Genomic DNA, 14,453 nt, shown 5'->3' on the forward strand with positions numbered 1-14,453 from the left:
ACCTCTATTACTCAGTCAAAATACACGAAAAAGTCACCAAATTTCGCAAGAGAGTTAATGATTGTGTCGTTAGAATGGAGAATCTATTTATAGTGCTATTTGTTTGCAATTTTAAGTTTAACAGCACTGTCAGTTCTTAAAAATGGCGTAAAAGATAACAAACTCCCAATCTAAAAAATGTGAAATTTCAGTAACAAACTACAAAAGTACAATAAATGCTGCACTTTAATTATTCAAAATCCATGTCATTTTCACCAAAATTTGCAGAGTTGTAGAGGAAGGTATACCTAAGAGGTACAAACATTAAAAAAATAGGGGTTCATGTGCTTGTTTTTAAACTGTCAGCATTTTTATAAGAGCAAATGTGCTTTTACACCAAAAATGCGCCGAATGCTTTGTATCGATGTGAAGAAAAACTTCCATCACTCTACCATTTATTCAAACTCGGGGTAATATTCGTGATTCTTGGTAGCACTGCAGAGTGAAGTATTTTGAAATTGTAGAGAATTTTTTTGTTGAATGATCCATGGAATAATTCAATTTTTAGCTTCATAAAATAACGCATCGGATCTGCAGTTAAAGTGCAGAAGATGAGAAAAATCAGCTCATACCCGCAGCAAATTAATCACCTGTTCATCCATTGTGACGTCAGCGCGCAGAGTGTAAACTATGCGCAGATCATAATGGACACAAACATAACTGTGGAACGTCCTTAATTAAAAAGATCAAATTTTTAGAAAAATTTTGAAACATTATTCAGAAAAGAATATCATTCCCGAAAATGATAACTTCTTGGAAAGCTTCCTGGAATGATCATGGAAAATAGAAAAACTTCCTGGAATTTCCGTAAGTTCCAGGAAGAGTGTAAGCATGCACTGATACAGCTGGTCATACTAAGTTTAACGTTAGAATGGTCTGAACTTCCAGGGAAGGGAAATTTTAAACAATTATTGAACTTAAAATAAAAGAGAGTGCAATCAAGGAAATAAATTACATAAAGTGTTGGCAGTAAGTGACTTTTTTCAAGATCATTATGGAATTTTACGAGAAGTTACATGCATTCAAAATTACAAAATAATAGAGGATATTGATAGTATACTTCAAAACAAATTGATCGAAGACAATAAATCACTTTTTATGAGCATATCATTTAAAAAATGCAATAATGCAATAAATTGAATTACCAGCAAATCATGTATACTTTAGTCCATTTCGGGGGGGGAGGCGGGAGGGGGGCGGATTTATGAATGGAAGCATTAAAAGCTGAGATACCATCCAACTCACAAAGACAAATAGACGGGTCAATATATGGTTTGACCCGGAACAAATTGCAACAAATGATTTTTCAGCTGTATTTTGTACTATTTGACCTCAGGAATAACATACTAAAAATCTACCAAAATCCGCATCCGGGAAAGTGGTTATTTTCAAGATGGCGTCCAAGATGGCCGCCATTCACTAATAATGGATATAACTCACTCATTATCCACCCTAGAATCCTATTTGGGTTCATAATCCATGGTCCAATGGGTAAAATAATTTATTTATACAAGTTAGAGTGAATATTAGCACTCCAGGGTACCAGGAAAATCCAAGATGGCGCCCAAAATGGCTGCCGTAATCTAAAAAATCTTCAATTCATCTATCACTTAAGTGGCTTTAATTTGGTTTCCATTCGATTGTTTTAATGATGAAGTAGAACGTCGGGACAAGTTACAAGGACAGCCAGTGGTCTGGTGTGTCCAAAAATACAAGATGGCTTCCAAAAATTGAGTTTAAAATGGCTGTTAATCCTTAAAATGGACATAGCTCATATCAAATCCACCTGAGAGATCATATGATTTTGGTGTCTAGTCCATGGTTTCAATGGTCAAATAATACATTGGGACAAGTTACAAGGACAGTCAGTGGTCCGGTATGTTAAAAAATCCAAGATGGCTTCAAAAAATGGAGTAAAAAAATGCTGTTGCTACTTAAAAAAAAACCCAACATAGTTTCCCAGGACCAAAATCCAATTGAAACCAGTTGGATTTCCAACTGGTTTCAATTGGTTTCAACTGGTTTCAATTGGTTTTAACTGGAATATAACAATTTCCAGTTGAAACCAATTGAAACCAGTTGGGCAACTGGAAATCCTAACTGGAACCCGTTGGGCAACTGGAAATCCTAACTGGAACCAGTTGGGTAACTTGAAATGACTTCCAACTGGAAATGATTTCTAACTGGAACCAGTTGGGTAACTGGAAATCCTAACTGGAACCAGTTGGGTAACTGGAAATGACTTCCAACTGGAAATGATTTCTAACTGGAACCAGTTGGGTAACTGGAAATCCTAACTGGAACCAGTTGGGTAACTGGAAATCCTAACTGGAACCAGTTGGGTAACTGGAAATCCTAACTGGAACCAGTTGGGTAACTGGAAATGACTTCCAACTGGAAATGATTTCTAACTGGAACCAGTTGGGTAACTGGAAATCCTAACTGGAACCAGTTGGGTAACTGGAAATGACTTCCAACTGGAAATGATTTCTAACTGGAACCAGTTGGTTAACTGGAAATCCTAACTGGAACCAGTTGGGTAACTGGAAATCCTAACTGGAACCAGTTGGGTAACTGGAAATGACTTCCAACTGGAAATGATTTCTAACTGGAACCAGTTGGGTAACTGGAAATCCTAACTGGAACCAGTTGGGTAACTGGAAATCCTAACTGGAACCAGTTGGGTAACTGGAAATCCTAACTGGAACCAGTTGGGTAACTGGAAATGACTTCCAACTGGAAATGATTTCTAACTGGAACCAGTTGGGTAACTGGAAATCCTAACTGGAACCAGTTGGGTAACTGGAAATGACTTCCAACTGGAAATGATTTCTAACTGGAACCAGTTGGTTAACTGGAAATCCTAACTGGAACCAGTTGGGTAACTGGAAATCCTAACTGGAACCAGTTGGGTAACTGGAAATGACTTCCAACTGGAAATGATTTCTAACTGGAACCAGTTGGGTAACTGGAAATCCTAACTGGAACCAGTTGGGTAACTGGAAATCCTAACTGGAACCAGTTGGGTAACTTGAAATGACTTCCAACTGGAAATGATTTCTAACTGGAACCAGTTGGGTAACTGGAAATCCTAACTGGAACCAGTTGGGTAACTGGAAATGACTTCCAACTGGAAATGATTTCTAACTGGAACCAGTTGGGTAACTGGAAATCCTAACTGGAACCAGTTGGGTAACTGGAAATCCTAACTGGAACCAGTTGGGTAACTGGAAATCCTAACTGGAACCAGTTGGGTAACTGGAAATCCTAACTGGAACCAGTTGGGTAACTGGAAATGACTTCCAACTGGAAATGATTTCTAACTGGAACCAGTTGGGTAACTGGAAATCCTAACTGGAACCAGTTGGGTAACTGGAAATGACTTCCAACTGGAAATGATTTCTAACTGGAACCAGTTGGTTAACTGGAAATCCTAACTGGAACCAGTTGGGTAACTGGAAATCCTAACTGGAACCAGTTGGGTAACTGGAAATGACTTCCAACTGGAAATGATTTCTAACTGGAACCAGTTGGGTAACTGGAAATCCTAACTGGAACCAGTTGGGTAACTGGAAATGACTTCCAACTGGAAATGATTTCTAACTGGAACCAGTTGGGTAACTGGAAATGACTTCCAACTGGAAATGATTTCTAACTGGAACCAGTTGGGTAACTGGAAATCCTAACTGGAACCAGTTGGGTAACTGGAAATGACTTCCAACTGGAAATGATTTCTAACTGGAACCAGTTGGTTAACTGGAAATCCTAACTGGAACCAGTTGGGTAACTGGAAATCCTAACTGGAACCAGTTGGGTAACTGGAAATGACTTCCAACTGGAAATGATTTCTAACTGGAACCAGTTGGGTAACTGGAAATCCTAACTGGAACCAGTTGGGTAACTGGAAATGACTTCCAACTGGAAATGATTTCTAACTGGAACCAGTTGGGTAACTGGAAATCCTAACTGGAACCAGTTGGGTAACTGGAAATCCTAACTGGATCCAGTTGGGTAACTGGAAATGACTTCCAATTGGTTTCCAATTGGAAATTTTCCAGTTACCCAACTGGTTCCAATTGAAACCAGTTAATTTGCATATTATCTGCCAGTGTGCACAGATTAATGTTTTATGTGATTCATCATCATTTAAAATGTATCTATTTAATTATTTTCTATTTCAAGTACCATACTTGTTTCAGATAAGTGTTTAGAATGCTTAGCAGTGAAAACCATGTTCATAAATGTCATAGATTATAATTAAAACAGATCATAAGATAATTAGTACACCACTAACTGTTACCAAATTACATCAAATACAAATACATATATTTGAAGATCTTTCATGTAATATATACATTATGAAAGTCTATTTATCAATGCCCTTTACATTGGTATTATAGACATATAGCACTGCTTCTTTGTTGGCATGAGCAATAGTTAGTGCAAAATCTAATTAATTTGTAACTAATTAAGTCATTCCAACTGGAAGTTCCAATTGGATCCAGTTGGAAACCAATTAGTTTCAACTGGTTCCAGTTGAAACCAGTTGCCTCCAATTGGTTTCAACAGGAACCAATTGAAACCAGTTACCTCCAATTGGATTCAACTGGTTTTAATAGGGAAATTGGAACAACTGGAACCAATTGGAACCAGTTGCCAACTGGTTGCTTTTAAATTGTTTTCAACTGGAACCAATTGAAACCAATTGCCAACTGGTTCCAGTTGCCCAATTGGTTTTAACTGGAACCAGTTGGCAACTGGTTTCAATTGGTTCCAGTTGTTCCAATTTCCCTATTGAAACCAGTTGGCCAACTGGTTTCAATTGGTTTTGCTCTAATTGGTTTCAACTGGATTTTGGTCCTGGGTTGTTCAATATCCGCGGGAATATGATTTTTTGTGTCTATACCATGGTTAAATGGGTCAAATAATAAATTGGGATAAATTACAAGGACGATTGGTGGTCAAGTATGTCCAAAAGTCCACGGTGGCTTAAAAAATAGTATCAATTAGCCGCGATGGTATTTAAAAATGGACATAGTTCATGTTTTATTCGTCAAGGGCATATGATTTTTTTGCCTATATCATGGTTTCAAAAGCAGAAAATTAGTTACAAGGACAGTCAGTGGTCCAGTATGTCGAACATCTAAGAAAGCTTCCAAAAATCGGAGTCTAAAATGACTGCTGTTACTTTAAAAATGGACATAGTTCATTTAAAATCCACCTAGGAGATATGATTTCGGTGTCCACACTTTGGTTTCATGGTTAAAATAATACGTTTGGACTGGTTACATTGATATGCAGTTGTTCAATTCGCCTTAAACACAAGAGGGTTTTTAAAAAAGGAATTTACCACGATTCATATCATTCAATCGTGGTCAGAGTTCTACAATATTCATCTGCAAGAAATAATGTTGGTGTCCAAATTGTGGTATGAAGGGTCAAATAATACATTCGGACAAGTAACAAGAACGGTTAGTACTCCATTTTGTCAAAGAATCCATGATGGATTCTAAAATTTCATCAAAATGGGTGCTGTTACCAACTCATGAAACAATATGATTACTTGTCCCCATGCATTTAAGTGTAGGCACCAAGATTATTTCTAACAGGTAGATATTTTATGTAACAGTAGTCACTTTAGAACCCATTTTTAAGCCAACTTGGATTTTAAGGCAAAATGGATAGCTGCATATCATGTTAACCAGTCCCGAAGTATTGTTTGGCCCTTGAAACCCTAGTGTAGACACCAAAATAATATCCTCAAGGTGTATTCATAATGTTCTACATCCACTTTTAAGTAACAGCAGTCATTTAAGACCCCATTCTTAAAGCCATCTTTGATTTTTGGACATACCTGACACCTGACTGTCCTTTCAATTTAACCCAATGTATTGCTTGACCCTGTCAACTCTAGTATAGACAGCAAAATCATACCTCCAAGGTGTATTTATAATAAACTATGCATACTTTTAAGTAGCAACAGTCAATTTACACCCCATTTTTTTGAAGTAATCTTGGATTTTTTTAACATACAGACAACTGACTGGTCTTGTAACTTACCTTATAGTGTATTACTTGACCCTTTTAAACCATGCTTTTAACACATCAGACATTTTTTTACTCCATTTTTGGAAGCCATCTTGTAATTTTGGACATACTAGACCACTGACTGCCATTGTCTTGTCCTAATATATAATTTGACCATTGAAACCATAGTTAAGACACCGAAATCATATCTCACAGGCGGATTTAAATGAGCTATGCCACTTTTATGTATCAACAGCCTTTTTAGAATCAAGTTTTGGAAGACATATTAGATTTTTGGTCATACCAGACCACTGACTGGCCTTAAAACCTGTCCTAATGTATTATTTTGGCCCTTAAACCAGTAGTTTAGACACCAAAATCGCATCTCCCATGCTGATATGAAATAAGCTATGTCCGCTTTAAGTAGCAGCAGTCAATTTAGAATCAATTTTTGGGAGCCAACTTAGATTTTTTTGACCGACCAGGCCACTGACTGTCCTTATAACTTACCCAAATGTATTAATTGATCCTTGAAACTAGTGGTTTAGACACCAAAATCACATTTCCAGGCCGATATGAAAGGAGCTTTGTCCGCTTTAAGTATCAGCAGCATATTCTAAGACCAATTTATGGACGCCATCTTCGATTTTTGGACATACCAGACCATTGACTGTCCTAGTAAATTATCCTTATATATTATTTGACCCTTGAAACCAGTGGTTTAGACATCAAAATCACATATCCCAGGCCAAAATGAAATGAGCTTTGTCCGCTCTAAGTATTAGCAGCCATTTCAGAATCAATATTTATAATCCATCGAGGATTTTTGAACATACCCAGACAACTGACTTTCCTTGTAACTTGTCCCAATGTATTATTTGAACCATTTAACCATGGTATAGACACAAAAATCATATTTCTGGACATTGAGCAAACTATGGGGTTTTTTTTTAAGGAGCAACAGCAATTTTCGACTCCATTTTTGGAAGCCATCTTGGATTTTTGAACATACTGGACCATTGACTGTCCTTTTAACTTGTCCCAATGTCTTATTTGACCATTGAAATCATGGTCTAGACACCAAAATCATTATGTCCCAGGCGGATATGAAATGAACTATGTCCATTTTAATTATCAACAGCCATTTTAAACTCCATTTTTGGAAGCTATCTTGGATTTTAGGACACACCAGACCACTGGCTGTCCTTGTAACTTGTTTCAATGTACTATTTCACCCTCAAAACCATTAAATAAAAAAACAAATTTAGAAGAATTGTGGATTTTCAGCCTACGGCAGCCATTTTGGGCGCCATCTTGGATTTGCCTGGTACACTGGAGGACTTATAATGCATTCTAGCCTAAATTAATTTTTGGACCCCCAGACCATGGAATATGAACCGAAATAGGATTCTAGGGTGGATAATGTGTCAGTTGTATCCATTTTCAGTGAATGGCGGCCATCTTGGACGCCATCTTGAAAATAACCACTTTCCCGGATGCGGATTTTGGTAGATTTTTAGTATGTTATTCCTGAGGTCAAATAGTACAAAATACCGTTGAAAAATCATTTGTTGCAATTTGTTCCGGGTAAGGCTATTTTTGGTCGTATATTGACCCGTCTAAAAAAGTAATTATCCAAAAAGATGCAAAAGACCCTTTAAGTACGATAAAAAAATCAGGCAAATATCTCCTTTTAGAAATGGACTATATGATACTGCCTGAGATGTTTAAGCTAAAAAGGTAAAAGAGATTATAGGAGATGTGGTCCAAGAAGAAATATTGCACCACTTTAATGGGAATTTATTACATACACCAGGAAGCTCTTTTGGTTTTACACTTTCTACATAATGAGGTTATAATCAGGTAATGATTGATAGTCTATTGAGGAAATGTGTGCTTGAAATACAGGAAATAGTTTAATTGTCCCTTTTCCCCTATAAAGATCTTCTTTCTGCTTGTTTCAACTTTCCCATTCTCTTTTCTTTCTCTTCCCAAATATATCATGTTTTCCTCTTCCCATCCTTTTCCTTACATATACTCTCACCCTTCATATATCTCCACTTAATTCTCTCCCTTCCCCTTTCATGTATCACTTTCCTGCCCTCCAGTGACAAAAGGAAGCAAGTGTATGGAATTAGTTTCTTAATAATTTTTAAAAATGTCATTGTCGTACATGGAAACAGTTATTTGCTTTGAAACATCGATATTCCAAAAATTTTGTCTATTTGACTAAAATTCCCTTAGCATCTTGTAGAGTATACAGAAAATATCCAAAATCAAGAAAAAAAAAACAGAAAAAAAATACTTCCATTATTTTGTCAAGGGACATCAGTTGTAATATCATGATCTTTCTATTTATCTCTAATTCTTGTCTTCTTGCATCTCTTCCTTTTCCCTAACTTTTCATCTTTTCCTCTCCCTCTCTTGTTCCCACTACCACAATTTCCTGTACCTCAATTCAATCCTCCATCACTCCATCCATCCTCTAAAAAACATATGACATGCCTACTATGGACTGGACTATTTCAGTGTCATTGATTTAGCTAAATAGCTATCAAAATATTTTGCAAGTAAGATATTATGCAGTGACTCCAAGAAAACAAATGAAACCAAGAATAATTTATGCATTATCATAATAAATTACACTTACTTTCCAGCTTAGATACTCTCCTTTCATTTGATGCAATAAGTAATATAGGCCCATACATGCTTTATACTTCACATACAATTTGAGAGGGTATGCAAAACAGGCAAAAATTTCAAATATAACTTTTTAATATTTACATCCGATTCCGATGAATTTTCAGTGTCAAGCTTGATTTTTCTCCATTAATTTGAATGAACATTTTGTTGGGGGTGGACTTGACCTTTAACAGAATTATGAAAATGCAAGCACTGATTTCAACAAATTGAAATTTTGAATTTATTTTTTGGCTAATTTTTACAAAATAATAGAGATGTTGTATTCAAGGACAGAAAAAAAGGCATTTCTAAAAATGCTGTTTTTTTGTTAATTCAGAAACCAGCCACCAAATGATTTTTTGCATCCTTTCTTCAAATTGTTTTATTCAATAATGAAGATGTACATGTTATTCATGTGAAAGAAGAGGATTTTATATTTACAAAATACAGATATGTGTCATTTCTTATATATTAATATAAGTAAAACAAGCCATTTATTTAAACCAAAGACAAATCACAACAAAAAAATTATTTAGTTAAATTCAAATTAACATTTATTTGGTATAAGATAAATTCAAGACACAATCATTGTCAGGTGAAAACTTTCATTTTGGATATTTTTATACATTACGATACAAATATAAACCACAATCGTCATTTCAATTGAAATACATTACAAACAATCACTTAGTACTGATTGTACATGAATATTCAAATAGTACTGTTTGATGAAATATTCTGAATACTGTATTTTTCCTGTTTACAATGAATATATCTTTGATCTACATATCATTATTGCAATATTTGGTCCACATAGGCATAGTGGATGGAATACATGTAGATTACAACCATGAAGTGATGGCACAACTGTGAATAAAGGAGTATTACTTGGCAGTAAATACATTTTTGAGCAGTGACAGTAACAAATAACTACCTTTATGTTGAAGAGTAATGACAAATCATGTTTTAAACACCTTTTTTGCGGCAAATATTACACAATGTGCCCATTCAAATTCTTTGAGAATCTTCTCATTTTCAAAATAAAAAATGATCAGCTCTACACTTTATGTAAAAAGAAATAAAAAAAAACACCCATGTCACTACTCTACTGAGTAATATACAACCCCCAAGAATGTTCTGTAATCTGATTGGTCCAAATCGGATCACATGATATTCAGCGAATTGCACTATTGCATCCAAAATGCACTATCCTGCACTCTGATGTCATACCAAAAGTACTATCCTGCACTCTTAAGTCAGATTGCAGGATAGTGCGAGGTCTGGAATTATCTAGAAATATCTAGAATAGATCAAATATAGCATTCGGGCAACTCAGTAACATGGGGAAGGAGGGGGTTGTATAAAACAAACAATGCACACATTCTTGTGCATAGAGGACCTAAATAATGAACTCTGTGCTCGACTCGCCAAATGGATATACCGCATTCAGTCCTACGGACCTCGGTGCGGTATATTCATTGGCTCTTCTCGCACATCGTTCATTATTTGGCCCTGCATGTACGCGCTTTACATGCATTATATGTATACTATTCCATACAAAGGAACTCTTCAAAGAGTTCACAAGGTGCCATGCAAATTCAATGTATAAAGGAAAGTCAATTTATCATATACATTATTAAAGAGTCAGATGATTATATTTGCGCCTCAGTCAAAGGGAGATGCGCCCTACAATGACTTTTAAGTACATTATAGGGGGAAGGACCACCCCCCCCCCCTAAAAAAAAAAAAAAAAAAAAAAAGTAGGAAAGAAAGATGAAAGACCATCAATTTAGCCTTACATGAATTTGGGCCTACAAAAAGATTTTAAGATCAAAGTCTGAGAAATAATGACTTAAAATCATTATAATTTTGTTTTAAATCGAATGCAATGATTGGTGTGCTTCAAATGATACTGCAGCACAATAAAAAGATAATAATTTACTAATACTAAGTACTACTACTACAATTAGTAAGTACAAGTACTACTAATAATCATATTAATGATAACAATTCTAAGGATAATAATAAAGGTGTATAGGATTTAAAGAGCACTCACTACCCAAAGATGCTTTTGTCACTAGCACAGAAACATTCCTCTTGAATATAGTAAAACAAAAATATACAAATTAATCTAAATCTTACACTATGCAAATGCTGCCAACATATGCCAGTGTGTACAAATGTGCAGCATTCATCAGAAATCCTAGCGACATCCTGAGCCTGATGGAGCAGTGTGTCCTCCTGCTTGGTGCTCCATTCACAAACAAGTTAACGGAGTACACCAGGCTAGAAATATTTATATAAAAAAAAATAGAGTACATTTCACTGAGCAAAATGCTGAAAATTTCATCAAAATATAACAAATAATGAAGTCATTGAATTTTAGTTTAGCAATACTTTTTGAAAAAAAAGTTATATGCTCATCCTCATGAATATTCATTAGGTAGGCTGGTGATGTCACATCCCCACTTTCCTTTTTCTTACGTTATTACATGTGTAAGTGATATATCTCCCTTCTAGTAAAATAAGTTGCTGCAATGAATATCTAATGCATAAATCAGTTTTCGATCCTATACTCTTAGCTCTTGGAGGAAAATATATGAATAAACAATATCATGTAATAAAATATGACAGAACAAGTGGGGATGTGACATCATCAGTTTGCCCACTGACTATTCATGAAGACATACAAAGAACTGTTTCACCAAAATAATGCCAATATTTAAAATGTCATAACTTTGTTATTCCTTGTCCGATTTTGATCAAATTTTCAGTGTTTTGTCTGACTGATCATTATCTGTTAAAATCATATTATTTTCAGCCTCGAATAACCCTTTAACGAACAAGCCCGGATGGATTACTACGCACAGGAGCTGTACCAATTGAAGACACCGGCCCCAACATGCAGACAATAATCACCATACAAGATTTAGATGTTAAAAATGTATTAAAAAATATACATATATATTTCATCTTTCATAAATCTCTGTTTAGTTTATAAGAAGAGTAGCCAATATCTATAAAATATTATAGATGCTACAAGTATATCTTTAATCAAACAATATATATATACAATAACTAAAATAAAGAATTATATAAATTCATGATCTACTGAATATGCTGACTACATGTAAGTAACAACTTTGCAAAAGAATAATCTTTGGCAAGAATTACATTCCATCACTTACAGTAATCTAGTACTCTTAAATAGTCATGAGTTATAGATATTTCATTTAAATATTAAAGCAAGGTTTTGAATCCAAAATTCAAAGAATATGGATAAATTACTACAACCATTGCACATGGAACATTGAATGTTTCTTCATCTATAATAAGTACTTTTACAAGAGTAATACAGCTGTAACAAGATATAAAATTTCAGAAGGAATGCAATCCTTTTAGAAAGGCAATGACTGATACAAGGTGAGGGCATATTTTGGCAGAAGGCAAAGCAAAAAAAAGGATACATACATACATTGCATAATATAGATAATTACATTATTTCTTGACCCAAAATCACAAGCATAAAATTATCATTATTGTCTTGCATTCTTGCACTACCCGCTAAAATTATACATAAAAAAATTGGTTGACAAATGAAGCTCAGCAGCAATTTTTGAGATTTAAAACAAATAAATGCATAAATTAGCAAATACAAATGAGTTTTTACAATTCTGTATAGAAATTTAGAACCCCCACCTAGCGCTATATACAAGGAAAGCAGATTTAAAATCAGACATGAAATGACGAAGTAGAGGGCATTTTGAATGGTGGATGGACGGCATTGACAGCTGATGGATGACGATCTAACTGACCCAAGGTGGGAGCTCATCTTTGGGCCAGATGAACTGAATTGCTTCAGAATGAAACGGAATTTCACCACTTAATCTCAAATTCTGGCTTTTATAGACTTTTTGGTTGCTTTTGGATGGAGAATAACATAAATTGGTTACCGAGATGCCTTCTAAAAGCTGACTTGAGATTCAAATACTGTCAGAGCCATGAAAAGGAGGCTAAGATGGCTAAATACATGAAGATTTAAAGCACACTTTCCATCTTGATTAAATGCTCAAAAATGTTTTGAACAAGTTGAAAGTGTATGCCTATTTGTTTGAATTTATCGGCTGTGGACATTTATATGCTCAGACACCTTGGATGATTGGAGATTTCAGAAAACATATTTGTTTTTATGTTGCATTTGCACAAAAGACATTTTCTAGTGGTATACCCTGATTGTCAAAACAACCAAGAAATGAATGTTCTACACTTCAACTTACTTAATGGCTACTTCGTAGGATAATTCCTTGAATGGAATGCATGTAAAATGCGGACACTACTAAAGCCGGGGTAATTATAACAGATTCATTTTGAATCATCTGGATAAGGAGCGAAATCATTCCATTTGTACTATACAAATATTCAATGTTCATGAGTGCGATCATTACGAGCATGCAAGTTGAATATAGACTGCTTCAACTTGCACTGTATGTAATATTCGAATGGTCGCACGAATGACAAACATTGAATATTTGTTTTATACAACACTTGATTTGTAGGCATAGTTCAACGTAGACCAAATAACCAAACTAGTAGAAAAGGAGGAATAGGACTATATCTGCTTGGCCTTTTCTTTAGCTTTTTATTTTGATAAATTTTACTATACCTGTGCATGGTAAGTGCAGGGCAGTAATGCGAGTATGTGCATGCAGGTAGGCACAGCACAGATCATGGTTCGCAAATTGAGTTTGCGATCTATTGCACTGCCTGCTCCCTTGCTCTAACGAGCAATGGTCAACTATTGCACAGGTGTCATGTGATGTGCATTCACCCAATCAGCTGTCAAGTATCTACGTACGTGTTGCATATTCATAGAAATCAAACATATATTAATGGAAGACTGTCCGTTTCTTTCTTGACTGTGTCCCCCAGGGAAATAGTCACATTTGTATCAATTCTAATAGCGGAGGTTCCAACCAGTTCATCTCTCAGCCAGCGTGGTGTCATTAAACAGTTGTTGTCTGATCATCTGTTTGTCCATTTTCATTGTCTAACATAGGATCATCAGCGCCCGTCCTGCATATAATAATTGAAAAGTAAAGACAATAATTACATGTTTGTACATAAAGTGACCCTAGCAATGGTACATTAATTTGAAGAAAATGCTACTATTTCTTTTCCGTCTCCTCTATTTTCAATACCCCTCCCCCTCAAAAAAAAAATAAATAAATAAAATAAAATTAGATTTAAAAAACATAAAGATATGACCTAAAACTGATTCTCCACTTTCAGTCGTTCAAGATTTTGCCAAAAACTATTTTTCCAGATCTAAAGTATGATTTAAGACATTAACTTAATATACAATTGTCAAAAGTCACTCCCACATGTATCTACTAATGTTTGATTATTTCATTAATGATATTCTGATGAGCTGAAATTCTAACAAATGGAGTGCCTCTGGCAGTCTCACCTGCATCATGCGATTCAATATAGCAGCAGTGCTGACTATGAAAACTACTATAAAATAATTATTCACAAAAAACACAATTTATACAATGATACCAGGCTATGTTCATTGACAATAAATGACAATCATGCGACCTACATGTAAGACTGGTCAGCGATACTTGATTACCCCTATATCCACATCTTATAAACTACATCTATAAACTTTGAAAGTTATGACAGCAATCTAATCATTACCTCCA

The 14,453-nt window shown here is 35.1% G+C and overlaps 1 protein-coding gene across 1 annotated transcript in view; it reads right to left on the bottom strand.

Moving 5' to 3' along the window:
- Positions 1-9,288: 9,288 nt before the first annotated feature.
- LOC135156648 (uncharacterized) overlaps positions 9,289-14,453 on the bottom strand; it is a 45,453-nt gene continuing 40,288 nt past the window's right edge. Inside the window, exon 8 of the mRNA XM_064109509.1 lies at positions 9,289-13,821. Within this exon, the coding sequence (XP_063965579.1) occupies positions 13,752-13,821 (70 nt within the window). The 3' untranslated portion in view covers positions 9,289-13,751. The remainder of the gene's footprint in view (positions 13,822-14,453) is intronic.

This window comes from Lytechinus pictus, chromosome 14 (genome assembly GCF_037042905.1).
Source record: "Lytechinus pictus isolate F3 Inbred chromosome 14, Lp3.0, whole genome shotgun sequence".
Taxonomy (NCBI): domain Eukaryota; kingdom Metazoa; phylum Echinodermata; class Echinoidea; order Temnopleuroida; family Toxopneustidae; genus Lytechinus; species Lytechinus pictus.